Below are 22517 nucleotides of genomic sequence, written 5' to 3'. Positions count from 1 at the left end.
TCCTCATGTTTATTCTTCTTTTCTTTTTTAAAATTTTTATGGATGTCGGGCAAATGGCATAATCACAGAGCATGTCTCTCATACGGTCATACCCATTAAAAAGCTTCCATTTCAGTGACCGTAAAAATTTATTTAAATATCAACTTCGACTGTACTTTCCGCTCCTTCCGTGGTAATATCAGATAATTTGCATGGGACTCTGCGCAACATTACTTGTCATTGCTGGCTTGGAAGTTTGAATGGATAACTCATTATTTAGGGCAATTCTTAAGGCTTAAATAATAATAATAATAATATGTTAAATAAATTTTTCATTAATTGATCAACCTTCTGTTTTTTTTTTTCGTGTATGTAGAAAGAAAAGTTGAGTAGGAAGACTTAGCTTCATCATGTTTTAAAGATTAATTAATAACTATTTTATGAAGTTTTTGCACTTTATTCAAATTTTGAGAGGGGAAAGATGGTCAATGGGACAAACAATCACATTGATTAGGAAATCTATGTTCTCACCTAGGGGAAGTTGCCAACAATTGGATGGAATAAAAATGCCCATTTTAATAATGGATTTTTATGGCTAAAATGATCATTATCTTATTAACTTGAAAAATAAAAAAACATGGATAAATGCATTTTTCCATATAAATAACTTACCAAAAAACGAATAGGCCTCTAGTGTTGAGAAACTAAGATGAATTTAAGGGGTTAAACATATGAAATTAGTTTCAAAATAAAAATGAAGTTTGAATGGTAATGAATTGTGATTAGTCAGAAAAGAAAAAGGGCCTTATTTATTAAAAAGATGCCTTTTCAATTATAGAGGGCATAATGCCATTCAAATTAAAATAAAATATTATGGTAGTTTTGGAACAGCGACTTTTCGAAAATGTATTAAACATTGACATTTTAACTTTAAAATAAGTCCCAGAATTAATTTCTGTCCTAAAATATGGTAGCTTCTGTTCCAATTCTGACCGGAAGTAGCAAAAATGCCATTGTTAACCAAGAAAATTTATTTCCCAAGCCACAAGGAGAACTTTAAATTAAATATGAATGCATAAGCTTAATTTTGGCCTAACAAAGTCAAGTTTGCAAAATATAAAAATAAAAGAAAAGAAAAACGTATCTTGAATTTATCAAAGCTTTAAACCAGAGCAACGGTCAGGCAGGCTAAGTAACAAAAATAAAAAAATAAAAAATAAAAATGTAACATGAGGAAAGCAGTTAGCTTCTAATTATTATAAATTATATCATATATGGTTAATACTTAGAGATTAAGGCTGTATTGGGTTGCAATGCAAATAAAGTTGCACTGATATGAAACATTAGCAGTGCAAATGATTTGAGTGTAAATTATGATATATTTTTGTTTCAAATTTTAGCTTATTTTATTTGACTGTATTACAAATAAAGTAAATTAAGACATGAAGCAAAATAAAGCAAAACCCATAACAAAATAAATGAAAATTTGCACTTTTTTTCATTTGCACTCCTATACATTTATACTAGTGCAATTTTATTTGCACTGCAACCAAACACAGGCTAAGGGATAGATGTTTGGGTGGGTCATTTAGAGAAGTCTAACCCAAGAATCCTTTTAGGGAATAAGTATGAATAAGAGATCGAATCTGCAGAAGTCTGAGAACACACAATGCATACAAGGCTGGAACCATCATTGGGTAATGGTCTTTTCTGATCTGATGTGATATCATGTTAAGTTTCAGGAAACAGGAGACTACGTACATTCAATTCAGTCATGGGATGCAAGTAGGAAAGTACAGAAATGGGCCATATATAGAATTTCCCCACGTGGGCAGAACAGGGGGAGTTTATCTAAGTTTTTCCCGTGTAGAAAACTGAAAACCTTCTTTTTCCCAAGCTGTAGAAGACTAATATAACATTGGGCAAGTACACAAATTAAGACATGAATAAAACAGGCGTTTTCATAAATCAGAACCCGACCTACCAGAGAGAAGAACTAGGAGAAGCGGCAGTTACGCCTGTTAATTGGTTCTGCAACTTGAATTAAATAGCTGAGTGAAGCAAATGGCTCTGTATTATACATGACAAGATTACTGCTACTAAATCTAACTTAGCCCGCAATTCAAAAATCTGACCTGGAAAATGCCAAAGTTGACTGGGCTTAATTAGTAGACCTGGCCTAGCCTAGCCTAGCCCAGACCTAAAGTCAAGCTGGGAAGAGAGGATCCCCTGCATGTTGCCATGCCATCAAAGCAAAGCAAAGCAAAGCCAAGCCAAGCCAAGCCAAGCCAAGCCAAGCAAAGCATGTTTTGTTCATTTTTCTACAAGACCACTGGGATCACCCTAGCTAGTATAGGTAGTTCCAACTTCCAAAGGCGGTTGCTTTTTCATTGGGCACATCCCATTTTCTTAATGAAATCAATACTCAAAGACAAAAACACCCCAATGTTTTGGCTTCCTCGATGACAACTAATGTTCAACTTTTTAGTCTTTTCACCGGGGATGTGCCGGGTTTATACAAAAAAATAGTTGTGCCTTGATCACTCAGACTGATCACTCCCCTTTCCCCTTTCATTTTGTTCATATATAGCTTGGATTGAGAATGCGGCTGCTGTTTGAACATTGAAGTCTGAAGTCTGAACTATGCTGGACCACAAGGGCATTCCCTAATTTTTATTACATTATCATGAGAAAGAAGATTGTGTTGGTGGCAGCCATGTGCCTCTGCCTTCAAAAGGCAAAACAGAGTTTGGTTTCATGCATTGAGATCTGAAACTAATCTTAATTAGCAGCAAACAAAATCCCACACCAACGTTCTTTCCAATGAAACTCTATTGCATACAAGTTGGTATCCAAATAAACTCAGAATCCCTAAACCTATAAAGGTCCATCTCCGTACACACACAGAGGAATACAAGCCATAAACCCTAGAACAAAATCCAATAAAGAGAACATGCACCGCTAAATGCTAGCTAGCTACTTCTTCCAAGCCACTGTCCAATGTCTCTCCTGCTGGTTTTTAATTTCCCTCATTGATTGAACCCCAGTAGTAGTAACAAACTAACAACTCAAAAGGTGAGAACGAGTGAACTTGAACAAAAGAACGTTCAAAGTCTTGGTTTGCGTTTCAATCAAAGGTTACTCACTTACTCTTAGTGATCAGTTTGATTTAATTAGTAATAAAGTATTACTGATTACTGACCCACATAAGAAAAGGATTAGTATAATTTAAGTTGAAGTATCAAGAAAACAAATGAGATTGAAGAAGACTACATAACATTGGTGAATGAAGCCACAATCTTATTTATTGTGAATACAGGTCCGTTTGGGATTGGTTGTCATATATATACAGGACTCATTTAGCTAACAGATAAAAGTATAAATATTTCAATTTAAAGAAAGAAAAACGCCAATCTTTTTAACTTCATGCCCATCAACTGTAAAAAGGAAGAGAAATTATCTATAGTATGCCAATTAATTCTTTGTCAAACCAAAGGCAGAAAGGGTCCTAACTAGTTTAATATATTATCAAATTAAATTAGATCAGTTTTGCAGATCGCCATTCCAACTTCATTGCACCGTAGAGCTTGGAGACGTACGTTACAATTTTTTCCTGTGAAATGGAAATGGATATTCCAAAATATCTTCCACCACCTACCAAGACATGTGACACATGATGCATGTGGCAAACTGCCGACCATTGCACGCCACATGGCACAATTTTCCACGTAGATGGAAATGTTGAGATTGGATGGTTTTCAGATTTCTACCATGGTTTTGCAAGGTAGAATAACCGACTGGTTACAGCTCACACTGTTCTCAAAGGCCACCCATGCACCAATACGAAGTTGGAATTCACGCCCTCGTGTTCTAAACTACAGGGACCATCGCCTTTCTTTATTAAGTATTATTTATTGTTAATGATGATAGGGTTAGTGATTCAATGTAGTAATCACTTGCCCATGTTCCTTCAGCTCTTAATTTGATGCATGCCCATTCTCCATTGGGACCTATGCTTTCCTTCCTAATCACCGGCTACTATATATCTTGCCGATAAAATAAAAACAAGACAAGAATATTCTAGGTCTGTTGTTTAGTGAGTTGAAGGTTTGCTCTGAAAGCTTTTTCTTTTTAATTTTTTACATAGAAAACTAGATATTTAATTTCTACACTTTGTGGAATATTTCCCATACTTCTGCTAAAAAAAACTAATGGACATCATTCCAAATAAAAGAAGTAATTTTTCTATTTTGAAGTTAAATAATCTTTTGATTGGTTAATTTGCTCCTTGCCCGGTTGCCCACATGTTCGAAGAGATTTGAAGTAGTCTATTTGTCTCATATTGGGCCCCAACCCATCTTCCGATGCAAAACAAAATGCAATAAAGAAAAGAAAAAGCAGTGATCACTTCAAAGGAAAACCCCTTTCCTTGCGGCTACTAATAAGGCAAATTTATGAAAATATATGTAAGTAAAATTGTAGGAGATTAAGAGACTTCATAAAATTAATAGATGATGACAAAAATAGTAGGAGTAATTTCTTGAACTAGATGAGATATGAGGGAAGTCTGTCTATGTTCAGATTCAGTACTATATATAGGGGTGCTTACCGAACCTTGGGCTATTTTTGAGACCGATTCGATAATATCGGTATATGAAAAATCGGTAACTGAAATTAAATCGAAGTTGTTCGGTTAATTGGTGGTTCAGTTCGTCGGTTTTTCAGTTTTTTTTTTGTTTTTATAATATATATTATGAAAAATATATAACTATATAATACAAAAGTTCAAAATATATAAAATATTATATTTTAAATAATAAATAATAAATTATACATTATATATAATAATACATAAATATATAAAATATATAGAAATAAATGTATACCGGTTGTTTTGATTAACCACTGGTTTTCTATATTGGTTAACCAAAACTGAACTGATACCTTTGGTTTTTTAAAAATACCAAACTGAAACTAAATCGATCGATTTGGTTAACTGAATTTTAGATTCAGTTCGATTTTTTAGTTTTTCTTGTTCACCCCTATTACTATATCCCATATTTGTAAGTTTTTTTCCTTTGTTTTAAATTTGAAATAAGAGATTCCACAGTTGTATGATGATTTGTTGCATATTTTTTCTTAAATTTTGTTCTCATATTTGAGCTGGTACACGAATATATCAGGCGAACAATCTCTTAGTTCCGAAGTTAATAGATCATGTTTAACAAATGAAAGCAATATATAAAGGTTAGCTGAGACTTTCTAGAAATCAGAAGCTAATGAGATGCTATCTCAGAACTGTTCAAAACCGCCGATGGGCTTTTCTCTTTTTTTTTTTTTTTTCAAGAGAGGTACTTGTCCCGATAAGTAGGACCAGTTTTAATTTAGTCAATGCCGAAACAAGCTCAGAACACCCATTTTATTGGCTGGTAAATACTCTTTCACACATGGAAAAGCTTAAGCGAATAGGGAGTAGCCTCCACAGTCCACTATCATATGAAACTGTGCCAAAGGCAGGTCGGTAGCTGTGGCTGTTGATCTTTGTTCTGTTCTTGCGCGCTTGAAATTAACTTAATTACTTTTGGGCGCATTGCATGATATTAATACAAAATGGCTAATATGGGGACTAGAGTCATCAATAAAACCATATATAAATGATATCGAAGCTCTAGCTTTAGTGGGCACCAAAATCTCAACCACCAAATTCACTCTCCTCGTTGCATGCATGGCAGCAGACAAGCGCAAAACACCCGTATCTTCCATTCCACGCTATTTTACTCCTCTCTCTTAATACTTGAAGCCAAAACCCAAAAGACCACATTCAACTTTTCAAGCTTTGAACGCTGTTGTTTAGAGTTTCCCCAAATCGTACGTATAGACAAGAGACAAATTTTTTAGTTTTATTTTAGAAAGATGAGATGTCGGAACCCTAGGAGCTTTGACTTGGGATTGGACCATCAACTCTCTATAAAACCAGCTTGTGTTGTCTTTCTTTCTTCTCTTTTGTTGTTAACAGCAAACAAACATACTAAAGATCGCAGGAAAAGATGGCGCTCACAATGTTTACACGCTTAGTAGTAGGGCTTCTCTTCGCTTTGCTTTCCCTAAGCAACTCTGTAGCACATACCCAGAAAGGTAGATACGTGTTTATTTGTATAAGCTTCATAGTTAGTTCGTTCTCTATATATGGTTTAAAAGCGATTAATTCTTGCTCTTTCCTTCTGTAGCTTTGGAGACGGAGATGGTTGTCGATGGAATTGCGGCCAGTGGATTGGATGCGGTGTCTGTTAATAAGGTAGTAAGTTATTACTTCAGCAACTCTTTGTTAATCTTTCTTTGGAGAGTTAAATTTTTCTCCTAATTTCAACATTTTAGCAGGAACTTTTTGTTGGTGTACCGGCTACAGCTTCCACAAGAAACAAGAAGCTCGGAGGAAGGAAAATGGCAGCCGGAAAAGTCTTGATGAAGGATTCAATATTGAAAGAGGAAGCTTGGAATGGAGGAACTCCAAATCCAAAGATTTCAGGTGCAGCCCATTCTGTTGGAAAATGTAATCATGGAGGGAAGGGAGAATCCAATGTAGAATGTGAACCGAAAGATAGAAGTCTTCTAAATGTGAAGGTCAATGTGGTTGATTTTATAGCTTTCAGTGCTGATTATCGTGTGCCAAGACCTCACCCACCTAAGAATAACTGAGGAAAAAGCAGTGAAGCTCTTCAAAAAACAAAAAAAAAAAGCTAGCTCCAGTTTTGCCTTTATCGTGTTTCTATCTATAGAGGTCCTAGGGAAACCGAGTGGAATACATCATACTTGTATGTACGGAATAGACTTCTGATGTTCTAATAAATTATTATACCAAGTGGCTCAAAGTTCTTGCATTAACGACTGCTATTTTTGACAATTGCGTGGGACACTAATTAAATTTATTTATGATGATTGCTTAATTCTCATTTCATAGACTGTTGGATTGTTTAAACAATCATTCAGCCGAGTTCTTTGATATGGGTTGTAGGGGGGAATTACTGGTTTGTAGTTCAATTTGAATATTTGGTCGTTTGGGTGCAGGAGGAGATAAAAATGCTTCTAAGAGTTCAATTGGAAGATTGCTAAAGAACATGAATGATCAGGTCTCTCTCTCTCTCTCTCTCTCTCTCTCTCTCTCTACTCCACATACATGCCCTACATCAGATTGTTATATATTTCTCTCCTATTCTAACACAGAATACTTCCACATGTTGCAGCCAATCCTCAAGGAAGTTCAAGGGAAGCCAGTTGAACTCCCAAACACAACCAACCAACTCAGGTACCATGAGTCTAAGGCTGCTTCAACTTGTGACAAGTTGGAATGTTCATCAAGGTCAAAAGGATCAGGTTCTGTAGAGTTCTATTATGCCTTTCAGAAAATTGAAAGGCAGAAGCTTCTTCAGGCTGCTAATGAGTTAGTGGCCCTGATCCATAAGGATTACAGTGCAAACAAAAAGCCTCGTCACAGCCCGCCAATCAACAATGGTGTGTCTATGAAACCGTAGTTAGTTAGGTTTAGGTTCACAATTTTGTTCCTCCCAAGGAAGGGAGAAGTTCCTCACTTTTGTTTCCAACGACAAACCTTTTCATTTCTCTTCATGGACCAGCTATAAAGTCGAACATAATATAGTTTGGTTTGTTTTAATAATATGTTGGGATAGAACTAGTAGAAAACTGTAAATTGATATGCCTTCTGAAGCACTTCTTTTAATGAAATTATTAGGTTGTTTTATGAATTATATATCTAAGTTTATCTTGCTGCTAGCTGTTGCTCTGGCATCTTTAAGATGGATCAAGATATGTTTCTCTGAGCAATTTATGGTCACAGGACTGGTTAAGATTAATTTTTGCAACAAATTCTTGTGGCATCCCTCTTAGATATATGTTTTGGATGTAGGACCTTAATTAATTAATTTATTCCAGTTTGGGAATGTATGTCATCTTTCCTATTTAACTATTTGACAAACGGGGAAACCATCTGAAGGAGTGTTTTGTTTTTCAAGTTGAGATTTTAATTAATTGCATATCAAGGAAAATAGAGGTCCATGCATGCATGGTTCTCACTTAGATGACTCCATCGAGATGATCTCATTCAGTTCTAACTGTATGTAGTCACGTACAAAAGATAACTTAAGCCAGGGAAAAAAATCCTTGAGATAATTAGACCATGTTTGTTTCAATAATTTCTTTCTTTCTTATCCTTACACAAGATAAAATTCTAAAATGAATAAAATAGATAAAATGGGCAGAATGAGAAAATATACTGCTATGACCAAACGCTCTTTTCCTAAAAAAAATGATTTTTTTTCCTGCCTAGGTCTCCAAAACTGTTGGCATTGATGGAGGAATAATGACTATATAGTTATAAATAATTGTTGATTGTAACATTTAACTGCAACATATATAATTTAAATTTCAATCAATCTTTTCTAGCTATTTGAAATTGTCAATATAACCAGTTTCCCTGCTCAGGTCCACGAAACCCATACTTGCTGCTAGTGCATATGACAGGGTACTAGTTGGGGCAAAACCATTGCTACCCCTTGTTTAGTCCACCAATGGAACAAGGACCAAGCATAATGAAAATTACTTTAATATGTATTTTGATCCGCTGTATTCTTTATCCATGCAATTGGCTGGAAATCGTAAATTTAGCTCCCTTAATGTTGAACTACTGTAATATAACATAATATGGGATATACATACATACATACCTATCTGAGAGAGAGAGAGAGAGATGCCTTAATTTGATGGATGGTACAGGAATTGATAGCTCTCTCCAATTGGATCTATTCTAAGTTTAAATTCATCCACCATTCTACTAGTTTCTTTGGAGTTTGGAGAGTTCAGTCGCTCACATCAGATGTGCTAGCTTGTCAACTGAGTTGTTACTGAATTTAAGTTCACACAACGACGCAAATCCTCCACCAACCCTTCCAAGCCTCTGAACGAAGTCCCACCCTCCTTGATCGCATCGAGTGCTGCCTTATGCAAATCCATGGCTCGCATCCACTCGAACCTGTTTGCACGCACTGAGTCAGTGATGGCCTTAGCCAACTCACTCCATTGAATTGGGTACCGTCTCCACACCCTAGTTCACAAACCTTGACTATCATCCCCATTTGGTCGACCAACAGCTTAGCATTTGGAAATTGGTCGGCTCCAATGGGCCAGACAAGCATAGGCACACCCGCCACTAGTGCCTCAAGCACAGAGTTCCACCCACAGTGCGTCAAGTACAAACCAACAGCGCGGTGCCTCAGTATCAGCACCTGCGGAGCCCAGCCTCTTATCACCAGTCCCCTTCCTCTCATACCTTCTTCGAAGCTTGGAGGAACCACTCCGTGTCCCTCGGTTGCCTCCTTGACACACCAAACAAAGGGACACCCGCTTTGCTAGCTCCAGCCCGGCAGCCAGTGCCTCCATCTGTTCATTGATCAACACAGACTGACTCCCGATTCCCGAAGCACACATATATCACAGAGCGATCTGTACACAAATCCAGCCAAGAGAGCACGTCTCCGGCTGCAACAGAATTGGAACCACCCCTCTCGGTCTCGGTGAGTCCCGATGGGTTGTCACCAGGACCAGGAGGAAGCAGAGGCCCCACAGCCCAAACCCGCTGGTGCGGCAAATCATTCCTCATGTGAATCAAGTAGACGCTCTCTAACGCGGTGAACGAGTTGAGAACGATTCCCCAGCTAGCAATGTTGGCCAGACAGGTTTTTCTTAAGAACTCCGAATCTGGGTCCCCTGAGATGTAGCTGTGGTAGAAAAGGGTGAGCTGCCACCAGGGGAATGTGGGGGAAGTAGGAAGCTTGGGGAAAGAAATGGGGAAGCAAGGGTCGTTGGGGTCATCTCTTTGGGGAAGATCGCGCCACAGGGAACGAGCCACTGATACAGACATTGCCCCGGCAGGAGAGAAGACGATGCAAGGGATGCCGAGTTGGGAGGCGAGGTGGTGAGTCCACCCAAGAAACAAATCGGAGATGATGGCAACAGGGGGTGAGGGATGAGACTGAAACCAGTGGAGGAGAGGATCATAAAGTCGGGCGAAAGCGCAAATCATAGGAAGGAAGGCAGTGGATGGAACGTCCTTGGCGTTTTCTGCGCCGACAGGTATAGAGGGGTGAGTCGGGAAAGGTAAGACAAGGGTGTGGATGGAAGGGTGGTTGGAGAGAAGAGGATTCAGTATGTGTAGATTTTTGGGAGTCACCAGTATGGTGATGGTTAAGCCCCGGAGGGCTAGTTGGTGGGTGAAGTCGAGAAGGGGCAACATGTGACCCTGCGCCGGATATGGGAAAACCAATATATGTTCGCCACCGGAGTTTGACATGGTTTCACCTTCACGGTTGGAGTGAGAGTTGGACATCTCCTTGTTCAGAGGATGACCGGTGTTTGAATTTTGTAATATTTATTTTGCCCTGCTACAGCTTCCAGGCGAATGATTCCGAAGGCTTTGTGAGGAAATCACCAGCCTGGTGTTCATGATTTTGTCTCCGTCCAAGCCAATGCAATTGAACCACGTAAAAGGCTTAAGTCGCTGTTTAGAATGCGGACAGGTTTGGTACTCATTTTCTTTACCCGCGTCCTACTCACAATAATTTATTTATTTTTAAATAAGTAAAAAGTGGAGGCTTATATTAATAAATAACAGGGAAAATTTCCGATCAATATCTGGTACCTTAATTTGGCTCGAGTGACAATTTCGTCATGTGACAATTCAGTACTTAAGCTTTCAAAATATGATAATCCAGTACTCAGAATTTTAAAAATGTGTTAATCCTTTAATTAGCCATTTGAGTGGCATTTAAATAGTTCAAAATGCCTTAAGAATATCGTCTGATTCTCTTTATCAATCATCCAAACATTAACAATAAAATGAATAGTCCCAAATTCTAGATTCGTCTAAATATCCATCAACTTTTTTGAATAGAAGAGGCTAGGAGTTGGGACTATTCATTTTTTGTCAATGTTTAAATGGTTGATAAAGAGAATTAGATGGCATTTGAAGGACATTTTTGACTTTTCAAATCACTTAATGGTTGATTAACGAAGTGGTTAATGACAGTTATTGGATTGCCACATTTTGAAAGTTTGGGTACTAGATCGTCACATGTTGAAAGTTCGGATACTGGATTGTCACATTTTAAAGTTTAGGGACCAAATTGTCACTCGAGCCAAAGTATAAGGTACTGATCGGGAATTTTCCCTAAAGAATAGCAAAGTTTGTGTACAACAGTTAAAGAAAAAACAAACAGGCATAACGCATAGTTTGCTTTTAAAATTATACCTGTGCCCAGAAAATATGTTCTCTTCTGACCCCTTGCTTTGAGTCTGCTTTCTGTACACCAGTGGGTTCATCGGATGAGTTCAAATCAGCCCCCTATAGACTGCCCCCCACAAATTCCCACAGCACACCTCTATCGTTTGATGATAATATCAAGAATGATGATGTCATCATCGGGAGATGTTCCCAATACATGGCGGGGATGTGTTGTGGGGGGCTGATTCGGCGTGAATCCACTAATCACAATCGACGACCATGTAGTTCATGGCTAAGATTCATAATGCTAACGGGCCTTTGACTGTTAACATGGGATAGCCGGTTCAACCGGCCACAAAAAGACAAAAAAATAAAAATAAAAAACACCTAGTCTGTGTTCCTCCCTCATTCTCCCTCCCATTTTGCAGGGCTTCGTTGCTTTTCCTCCACCAAACCCTATCCACACACTCACGACCTTACCACAACGAATGGTGACCTCAACTAGCGGCCATCGGTGGCGAGAGCTCTGGCGGTACATTTTATGGCCTCTTTTTTACAAAGGAAGGGACTTCCTGTTTTCTCTTTTCAATAGGTTGAAACCTTACACCGGTGGGATTCTTCACGCAAATGAAGGTGGGTCAACACCGACATTAAACAGATTGAAGCGTTACATAGTTATGCTGCTTATTCAATCTATTTGTTTGAGGCCATAGAAAAATCTGTTCAATAATGATGTAAAAACACACCAGATTCGAGATTAACAACAAGTTGAAAGGCTTACTGCCGACTTGTGGCAGTCCAATGTATTTATATATGAAGTGTCTTAGTTACAATAGGAGAAGATAAGTTACAGGGCAAAGTTATCTATACAGAGTCCTAATCTATTGATCCTCTAGAGATCTATCTTTATCGAGGAGTAGACTCCAAGTAGGAGTCTTGTTGAACTGGGCACTCACCAATATTCAATCATGAGAAAATGGTTTTTGAGATGCACATGTAGTGGAATCATTAAATGACAATCTGCATTCTAACATTAGGGCAATTCCCTGCTAACTAAACTTAATTTATTTTGTCATTTAAAGATACTAGACGAGGGCATCTGCATCTGTACATTTCACTCGAGATACCATTGTAGTGAAAAGAGAATATCCAAGAGTTGAACTTCTAAAGGAATGTATTCAAAGTGTTCCACATAGCTATAAGCATTTACTTTGATCAATGGAAATAATTTTCTATTTTTACATTTGTTTTAGTAGTGGCTTGTCTCTGCGCAATCACTTTAAGTCTGAATCGCACAATTTGAGATTCATAGACTGCATGCGATTCTGACTTCCCCGAACATTGTTAATATAGTAGGCAGGAGCCATCATTTCCATAAATTAAGTTGGTCTTAATACTGATTTTATTGACGTGATACGTGATTCATGTTATGCAGAGTCAAGTTTAAACCTGTTTTGTTCAACATGGAAGATAGCTTATTGATCTCAGATGAAGGAGAAAGATGCAAAAGAATTTGAATATGGAGGGGGTGGTGTTTACAAGGAGAAATGTTCTTTCACTTTAATTAATTAGTAAATTTGTATGTGCTTTGCATGTGGCGATTTTAGATGATGAAGATAGTAATATACATTCAAATATTATGTCCCAATGAGATTAATATTCTGTCTATAAAATAATTCTATATTAGAGATGTTCTAAATGTTTTCTACAAAAATTAAGTATTTTTTTTTGTATATTTTGAGTTTGTCTTTCTTTAATTTTATTATTTAATTATGACATAATGGCCTGACCCATTTAACCTAGATGGTTGAATTGCTTACATACTACCTAGATAGAACGGACAATTTTATTTTTTGGTTCAATGTTGAAAAATTTGAGATTTATGGTCCATTTGATTTGCGAATAGGACAAAAAGTGATTTTATTATTCCATTTATTATTTTCTTATTACTTTATTAATATTTTATGAATATATAATTATTATTTTATTAGTACTTTGTTATTATTATTTTATTAGTATTTAATAATTAATACCTTAGTCTTTATTATTAAGCTATTTCATTTTATTATTACTTTCTTATTAGTTTATTATTTTTATCATTTTGATTTTTGTTTTATTATTATTGAATAATTAATATGTTAGAATTTTATTACTTCTTTAATTATATATTATATATATTATTTTTTCTTAATTATTCTTATTATTTAATAAATAATATTTTAGCCTTTTACTATTACTTTTTATTATTTTATTAGTATTTATCATTAATTTATGAATATTTTATTAAAATATCATTATATTATTATTACTTGAATAATCTTTTTATTATTATATTATTACTTGAATAGTCACACTGCCCTTCGTGATCTCTGTTACCGAGTCAAGCTCAGTGGAGGACTGGCCTGCACGACCTAAGAAGGAGAAGGCCACCCACACTGCGGCCCCGGACGATAGAGGCGCCAAGATCAAAGAGCTCTGACAATGTTTAGAAGAACTAGAACGCACTCAAACCCATAAGAGTGTGACGCCCACCGTCGACCAGCCAGCACGGGTTGCCACGTATACCATCAAGGAGCCGCCCTTCGTCCAGGACATCATAGATGAGATGCCCCCCGCTGGATGGTGAGCCCCCCGATTCGACAAATACGATGCGAACACAGACCCTTTCGACCACGTCGCGGCACTCAAAGCTCAGATGATATTGTACGACGCGTTAGAAGGACTGATATACAAAGCCCTTGTAGCCAACTTGCAAGGTCTAGCTTTGGCGTGGTACTCCTCTCTGTCGTCGCGCTCCATAACGTCATGGGACTAGCTGGAGACCCAGTTTCTGGCGCAGTTCATTGCTAGCCAGAAGCATTGGAAGACTTCGACCAGCCTCATGCAAATCCGATAGAGAAAGGTGGAGACCCTCAAAGATTACTTGGCAAGGTTCAACTAGGAGGCACTCCAAGTCAAGGACTTGAACCAATCAGTCGCAGTTACGGCCATACAGCATGAGCTCCGCCCTTCCCCATTCAACTTCTCCATCTCCAAAAATCATCCCCAAACGCTAGTCGCAATAATGAGCCACGCGCAGAAGTATATCAACGTTGAAGAGGCTCAAGCGCAACTCAGAGACGGAGATGAGAAGCTCGACAACAGAGGACAGACACCGACGAACGGAAGTCCAAGAGGTCGGACAGAGATCACAAGAGACAGGATCGCCGACCAGACCATAGACCTCGGACCCCTCCACAGACCTAACGAAATTTCACGTTGCTCAATATTCCGTGGTCTGAAACTCTGATGCAAATCCGTAACTGCAACTATGTCAGGTGGGCTGAGAAGATGAAGACACAAAATAACAAGAGGAACCGAGACAAATACTGTGAGTTCCACAAGGACCATGACCATGACACAGAGAACTATTTTGACCTATGCAACCATATTGAAGATTTGATTAGGCGTGGTTAACTTAGTGGCTTCATCGACAGAAGTGAGAAACTAGCCCAAGAGGAGCAAAGAACAGATGAAGATTGACAACTACTGCCCCGAGACCCCCCATCCGACATTATCCACGTCATATCAGGAGGAACCACCACCAGAGGGGAGAGCAACTTGGGTTGGAAGATATGCTTGGTTATGCGAGATTGATGAATGGGGTCACAGGAAGAAGCACAACACATCTATCACCTTCACTAACGTTGACCTCCGAGGGGTCTAGACACCGCACGATGACGCCTTGGTCATAACGACCGAAGTGGCTAATTTCGAGTTGCAACGGATCCTAGTCGACACAAGGAGCTCTGCCGACGTACTGTTCGAAGATGCATTCGAAAAGCTCAGCATCGATAGACAATGGCTCATGCCGGTCAACACTCCCTTGATGGGATTCTTGGGAGAGCCCCTCCTACCCACTAGGAGAATAACTCTTCCCCTCTTGATCGGAGACGACGACGTCACTGCGACGACCATGGTAGACTTCATCGTGGTGCGTTGCCCCTCCTCTTACAATGTGATCCTCGGTAGGCTGACCCTCAACGTCCTACAAGCCACAGTCTCGACATACCACCTCGCCATGAAATTTCCAACCGAGTATGGCATAAGGGTGGCACGTGGAGACCAGAGAACAACGCGGTACTGCTATCAGCTCTCTTGCCGAGGATTACGTCCAATCGCCGATACCCTGATGGCGAAGGCCTATGACTTACGTGATGAGGTAAAGGCACAACACGGCCAACCCATGGAAGACCTCATCCAGGTCCCCCTCTCTGAAGAAGATCCTGAAAAGACAGTCCAAGTCGGCTCCCTACTAGACAACCACCTCCGAGAAGAACTCATACAACTACTGAGGAACAATGCCGATGTATTTGCTTGGTCAGCAGCAGACATTCCCGGGATCTACCCTGAAATGATCACACATCGGCTGAACGTCAACACTCGCTATCGACCTATGAAGTAGAAAAAGAGGAACTTTTCCACAGAATGGTGGCAAGTGATCGCTGACAGAGTACAAAAACTGCTCGATGCCGGCTTTATTCGGGAAGTCAAGTACCCCGATTGGCTGGCCAACGTAGTAATGGTGAAGAAGGCCAACGAAAAGTGGAGAATTTGCATCGACTTGACCGACCTAAATAAGGCCTGCCCCAAAGACAGCTTCCCCCTGTCGAGGATCGGCCAACTCGTCGATGCAACGGCGGGGCATGAGCTACTGAGCTTCATGGATGCCTTCTCAGGTTACAACCAAATCCAGATGCACCCGGATGACCAGGAGCAGACAACTTTTATCACCAACCGCAGCCTGTACTACTTCAGGGTAATGCCCTTCGGCCTCAAGAACGTTGGCGCCACTTATCAACGGTTGGTGAATGAGGTATTTAAAGAACAGCACGGCTGGAATATAGAGGTGTATGTCGACGATATGCTCGTGAAGAGCGAGAAGGTCGAGCATCACTTGGCCAACCTTTGTGAAGTCTTCGACACCCTCTGAAATACAAGATGAAGCTAAACCCAACCAAGTGCGCTTTTGGGGCTGGCTCAGGCAAATTCTTAGGGTTCATGGTAACACAGAGAGGGATCAAAGCGAATTTGGAGAAGATAAAGGCCATCCATGACATGCCATCTCCCCGGACCCATAAAGAGGTGCCGCGACTCATCGGTAGAATAACCGCCCTTAGCAAATTTATGTCCAAATCCGCGAATCACTTTCTTCCTTTCTTCAAAGCCCTTAAGTGGCCAAAAGATTTTCGTTGGATTGAAGAATGTGAGTAGTCTTTCCAGGAGCTGAAGTAGTACTTGAGCTCACCGCCCCTTTGAACCGAGGCGAACCCGGGGGATGAGCTATTGCTTTACCTCTCGACTGAAGATGAGGCTATCTACTTGGTACTGATTAAGGAAGAAGACCGGGTACAGAGGGCGATCTACTACACCAGCAAAGTCCTCAGCGGTGCAGAGACCCGGTACTCCAACCTGGAGAAGTTAGCCTTAGCTTTCATCACAGCAGCCAGAAAGCTCAAACCCTACTTTCAGGTCCACATCATCCGAGTACTTACCAACCAGCCCCTTGAGCAGATACTACAGAGGCCAGAAATATCTGGTCGCCTAGTCAAGTGGAGCGTGGAACTAAGTGAGTTCAACATCGAGTATGCACCCCGACTGGCGATCAAAGCCCAGTCCCTGGCAGACTTCATTGCAGAATGTACATTCACCACTGAGGAACCGGCCCCATTGCCCCTAGTATGGACTCTGCACGTAGATGGCTCATCAAACCATTAGGGTAGCGGCACCAGCCTCATCCTCCTCGGTCCAGATAACGCAGTGTTGGAATACACCCTCAGGTTTGAGTTCAAGATGTCCAACAATGAGGCTGAGTATGAGGCCTTGATTGTTGGGCTCCGCCTTGCCTTGAACCTCAGGGCCTGAAGAATCGAGGCCTTCAGTGACTCGCAGCTAGTGGTTAACCAAATCCACGACCAGTTCGAGGCTCGGACCCCCTCCATGGCGAGTTATCTACAAAAGGTGTAGGAGTTCAATCAGCAGCTCAAGCATTTCAATATTCAACAGATCCCTCGAGCTGAGAACACCCGATTCGACGCCCTTCCAAAGTTAGCCAGCTTGTCGTAGACTGACCTTGACTCAACTGCCCCACTGGATACGTTAGCCTAGGTGAGCATCGCACCAATGGCCCTTCTCGTCCTCCCATTATAGCACGTACCATCTTGGATGGACCCCATAACCGAGTATTTTTGAAAAGGCGCTCTCCCAGAAGACCGAGCAGAAGCGAAGAAGCTCCAACACAGAGCGACTCAGTACTACCTTATATAGGGCCAACTCTACCGTCGTTCCCACACTCTCCCATACCTGAAGTGTCTCCCCCTAGATGAACCAGACTATGTCCTTAAGGGGATACATGAGGGCATTTGCGGAGATCACCCTGGTATGCACACATTAGCCCATAAAGCACTCTGGCTGGGCTACTTCTAGCCGACGATGAAGCAGAATGCCACTTCGACATCCCTCATGTGCTCATCACAAACAATGGGACACAGTTCACCGACAAGAAGTTCGAGGCCCTTTATGCCAACCTAAGGATTGATCGTCGAACTACCGTAGTGCATCGACCCCAGAGTAACGAGCAGACCGAGGTAACCAACCGAACCTACTACATGGCCTAAAAATGCGCCTAGATCAAGCCAAGGGAAGGTGGGTTGAGGAGCTACCGAGTATTCTCTAGGCATACAGGACGACCCCGTGGACCGCCACCGGAGAGACCCCTTTTAGTCTGGCCTACGGGCCTGAGGCCATAGTCCCCATGGAGATAGGTTCCCCAGCTCTCCAGACCGAGCTATTCAACGAGGGGCAGAATGACGAGGATCTGCGCGTGGAATTGGACCTAGTAGAAGAAGCCCGGGACCGAGCACATGTAAAAATGGCCCCACAACAACAAAGGATGGCAAAGCACTACGACTCCAAGGTCAGAAGACGCAAATTCAAGGCCGGGGACCTCATCCTACGCAAAGTCATAGTCCTCGCACCTGAAGAAGGTAAGCTCGGACCAAACTAGGAAGGGTCATTCAGAATCACCAGGGTCCTCGGACCGAGCACTTATAGACTCAAAAACCTCGAAGGTCAACCAAGACCAATGATGAGAGCTCGAAAACTGAAAGATCTCAGACTACACCTCAGTCAGCAGAAGATTGGGGACACCAAGGCATAGCCCGGCTTAGCCCACGCAATAGCCTGGCCGACCATGCTTCGGCCAACAAAAGAAACTGAAAGGTCCTGGACAACTACACCTCGGTCAGCAAATGACTAGGGACACCGAGGCATAGCCTGGCTCGGCCCGCGCAATAGCCCGACCGGCCACACCTCGGCCAGAAAAAGAAAAACACACAAGTAAAAATAGCAACGACAATAAGATGCATGTATGTAGTCAACACAAAGAAGAGCTGATATTCAGCTTAAGATAGTCCATTACATCATTTGAGGCTCGACATACCGAGCCAATACAAAAAAGAAAAAAACAAGAGCACGACAAAGACAGGAAAAACATAAGTTGGAAGAAACAACCACTCAATCCCCAGTGGCAGAGTCAGCAGCCCCATCAATAGCTTCAGCCTCGTCGCTAACCTCTTCATCGACTTCCTCGGCAGAACCCTGCAGAGTATCAGGATTACAAGCTCCCCAGCCCTGCGACTCCTCGGTCAACTCTGGGTGGCGGTGAAGGACCCTTCGTCGGAAGACGTTAAATCTAGCTCCTCGTCCATTTGTTGCTTCATCTCCTCCGACGCCTTGTACCAATCAACTGCCTCCTCGACAACCTGCCTCAACCTCTCCTACTCTGCCTTAAGCTCAGCGATCTCTTGCTTCAGCCTATGGACAAGCTGGCCTGCTCGGCCACCTCCTTCTCTAGCATAGCTTACCGCTCCCCGGTAGCCTGAAGATCGGTCAGTTGGGCCTTTTGCCGCAGATACTTGTAGTGTTCTCGCTCGTACGTTGATCGGAGGTCTCGAAGATGATAGATCAACGTGACTGCCACACAAGCATTCTGCATAAGAAAATGATGAGTGTATGCAAAAAAAAAATAATAAAATAAACATAAACAAAAACACAAGGGATAAGAAAGAAAGGAACTCACCTAGGCAACAGACCGCAGAAGCGCACACTCTAAGGCTCCACTACCGACCCCGACCGACTCCCAAGCCATCGACATAGTCATGATCCCTCGAAGCAACTGCTCGAGAACCCCAAGCGTCTCTAAGTTTTCGTCAACGCGAACCGACCACCGCGACATGTGTTGACCCGAGCTGCTACCACCCATTTTTGTCCCCGGCGCACCTGTAGGACGATGAACCCCTTCAGGATCAACTAGGATGACATCATCCTCCTTGGCCTCTCGCTGTCGAACCCTCCTGTGCCAACGAGCCGCCCTATCCACGGATCGTGGCTAGTTTGCTGCCTCGGGCTGCGCACCAGCTCGCCCTTGCCTCTGCCGAAGTGCCCTCATCCGACGAACAATCTCTTTTTCGCTGGCCATCCTTATACTTGAGACACAAGACACCCGAGATAAGTAGAAAGCCAACAAGGAAACCATAACTTAGCAAATAAGCAGTAAAGGAAACAGACTGGCCACCCTCTCCATCAACCCGGCAAGCATCAGTATCTCTGAGCATGTGTACGTGATAACATCTATTTTGTGGATCATGCTCAAGGCCGACCGCTCCTCCCAAGTAAGCGTCGTCCATTGGGGCTGTGGCACAATTGTCCTCGGATCCTGTAGCTCGGGCGAAAAAGGGAGGCCCTCGAGAATGCACACGAAGAAGAACGACTCATTCCAGTGCTTCACAAAAGAAGGAGCCCCAACCAAAGACCGGACATTCCGCCTATTGGAAAAATAGTAGTGGCCCTGCTGATGGTGCTTCAGCTGAACCATCCCTAGAGTCAACTCGATATCACGAACCACACATTAGGACATGAGGCCGAGCAAGAACCTGAAGGAGTTTGGCATCAAATGCACCGGCAACACCCTATACCAGCTCAGTACCTTGGCGACCCCCTCGCTCAATGGGAACCTCAGCCTAGCCTCCAAGCTATGCTCGTACACACATATCTTGCGGGGCTGAGCATCAGTGGCCATTTTGCCGGGCTACGGACACCTCACTTGGAACTCCGCGGGAATGACGTACAAAGCTCGGATCTTAGCCATATCCCTGGGTGCCAAGGAATAGGGCGTGGTGCCAAATCAGCGATCTGCCCGTAGGGGGAGTTCCACCTACGTCCCAGAAGGGCCAACCTCAGCCTCCTCGACTTCGGTGGCCACAAAATCCCTCAGCTCCGGCTCATAGTTGGAGCCATGGGAAGAGTTGGAAGCAGAACCACTACTGGAGGACTCGAAAGAAGAAGAGGACCGACGGAATAAGGAAGACATACCGAGCCAAGAAATGGAAAATAGCCAAGCAGCCACCGCCAAGCAATGCAAGCTACCTCCCTCGCAAACGACACAAAGGGGGGGTCCCCTCCTTTTTCTTTTATAGCCACCAGGGGCATGGACTGAGGAGAGATCGACAGTATAGATGAGGCACCTCTAACAATGCCTCAGAGGACTAATTGACGCGACCGCTGACGTATGCGCGAAGCATCGAAAACCGAAGTGACGGCCCCAACATGCAATGAATACAACCATTAATTGCATTGGTTCGACCCTCAATACCGGTCCAACCACCAATGTCGACCCTCGGAGGAGTCGCCCAAGAACGCCAGCCCAACCACAAGGCTCAACACCAACTGGAGCCGAGCCCTGACGCCAGACAAGGCTACATGGTCGCGCAACAGTCTGGCCGAGCATTCCCCCTCCTCGACAGCAGAACTAGGGGAGTGGTTTGGAGGATTCCTCGGCAACGACCAACACTGCATGGACAACGGAAGTTCCCTAGCCGAGAAACGAATTGGGACTACTTCAATCCTCGATTTCAGAACTAGAGGAGTGGTGTTCGGGTCATGGCTGAGCTGGTCTTGAGAGACACATGGCCGCCTAGTCATCACCTGGCCACGTCGACATAGCTCGATCGAGCTATGCTACTATTGTGGCCCCCCAGCTTATCATTTTCGCCATGTCAGCTACACGTTACACGGATGAGCACAACTGCAGATAAAGAGGAGTAAAGAAGACAACTCCGCTGGGGAATGGGAACCTATCCCAAATACCTCGGAAGCTAACCTCATCCTGACAACCCTGAAAGCCTAATCCGACCAGGACACGGATCTTCGGCTATAAAACGGTACTCCATGCCCAAAGTACGGGTCCCCAACTTCTAGCACCCACACCGTTAGTCTACTCGGACCAACACCCTCATTGCTCGGTCCGACCATTCATCACCCTCATTGACTTGAGCGTTGGAGTACTTACCCGGGAATAACTCCTCGGGCCCCTGACTTCTTCTCTTGATCGCAGATTATATAGCACGGCACCGCCCAATCAACAAGGATTATCTAATTGCTCTCCTCAGTTCGTGTACTAACTCGGATTGAGGAGAATCAATCACCTTAATAAACTATAAGTATTGATTTATGGATTACCGAAAGATTTTGTTGATGAAGAGGAATTAGGCAAGGGAATGCCTTATCTGTATACATTTTTATGTTATGTGGAGAGGCTTTTACAAAGAATATCTTTAAACAAATAGGGAATAGGAAGGTGGGCTTAAACCTGTATGAAATGCTCCTAATATCCTAATAGATGATTGTCTAATCTTGTCAAAAGCGTCAATAGATATAAATATAAAAGTTAAGAAAATTTTAAAAATATTTGCAAAAGCATTGAAACAAAAACCAAACTACAAGAAATCAACTTTAATGTTTTCTAAAAGTATCCCCTCAAAATTCTAGAAGATTATGGGGAAATTAAAGTCCGCAAAATTAAGATAGAAGGCGAATACTTTGGAGCTCCGATAATATATGGAAGAGTGGATATATAGTTCATTTAAAGAGAATATAGAGAAATTAAAAATAAAATGGAAGGCTAGAAAAGCAAAAATCTGTTTATAACATAGAATCACCTTGTTAAAGGCTTGGTAGCTAATATAGCTCAATACCGGATGAGTTTATTTCAATTTCCAAATTGCAAAAAAGATTTCTAAGGGGAAGCAAAAAAAATTAAAATCATTGTGCCTAGAAAAGTGGAATAAAGTTTGCATGCTTAGATCAAATGGAAGTTTGTTTATTTTTAAGATGGTATACATCAATGCAGCAAACCTAATGAAGTTAGATT

At 41.8% G+C, this 22517-nt stretch overlaps 1 protein-coding gene and 1 pseudogene across 2 annotated transcripts; one reads left to right on the top strand and one right to left on the bottom strand.

The window, feature by feature from the left end:
• Nucleotides 1-5991: 5991 nt before the first annotated feature.
• Nucleotides 5992-7696, top strand: LOC104597853 (uncharacterized). 2 transcript variants are annotated; one of them, XM_010259596.2, is made up of 5 exons: nucleotides 5992-6114; nucleotides 6207-6274; nucleotides 6358-6505; nucleotides 7045-7106; nucleotides 7221-7696. In XM_010259596.2, exons 1-5 carry the CDS (start codon nucleotides 6027-6029, stop codon nucleotides 7506-7508), a joined length of 654 nt encoding a protein of 217 aa, XP_010257898.1. In that variant the 5' UTR covers nucleotides 5992-6026; the 3' UTR covers nucleotides 7509-7696. The 2 variants fall into 2 exon arrangements, with proteins under 2 accessions (XP_010257898.1, XP_010257897.1); XM_010259595.2 differs by having other exon boundaries at nucleotides 6355-6505.
• Nucleotides 7697-8583: 887 nt separating this feature from the next.
• Nucleotides 8584-10660, bottom strand: LOC104597854 (UDP-glycosyltransferase 89B2 pseudogene; annotated as a pseudogene).
• Nucleotides 10661-22517: the final 11857 nt, after the last annotated feature.

The sequence above is a fragment of the Nelumbo nucifera genome, chromosome 4 (genome assembly GCF_055504915.1).
Source record: "Nelumbo nucifera cultivar China Antique chromosome 4, China Antique-T2T, whole genome shotgun sequence".
In the NCBI taxonomy this organism is placed as follows: Eukaryota; Viridiplantae; Streptophyta; class Magnoliopsida; order Proteales; family Nelumbonaceae; genus Nelumbo; species Nelumbo nucifera.
The sequence above is the reverse complement of the archived record's forward strand: the minus strand, read 5'-3'. Positions and strand labels throughout refer to the sequence as shown.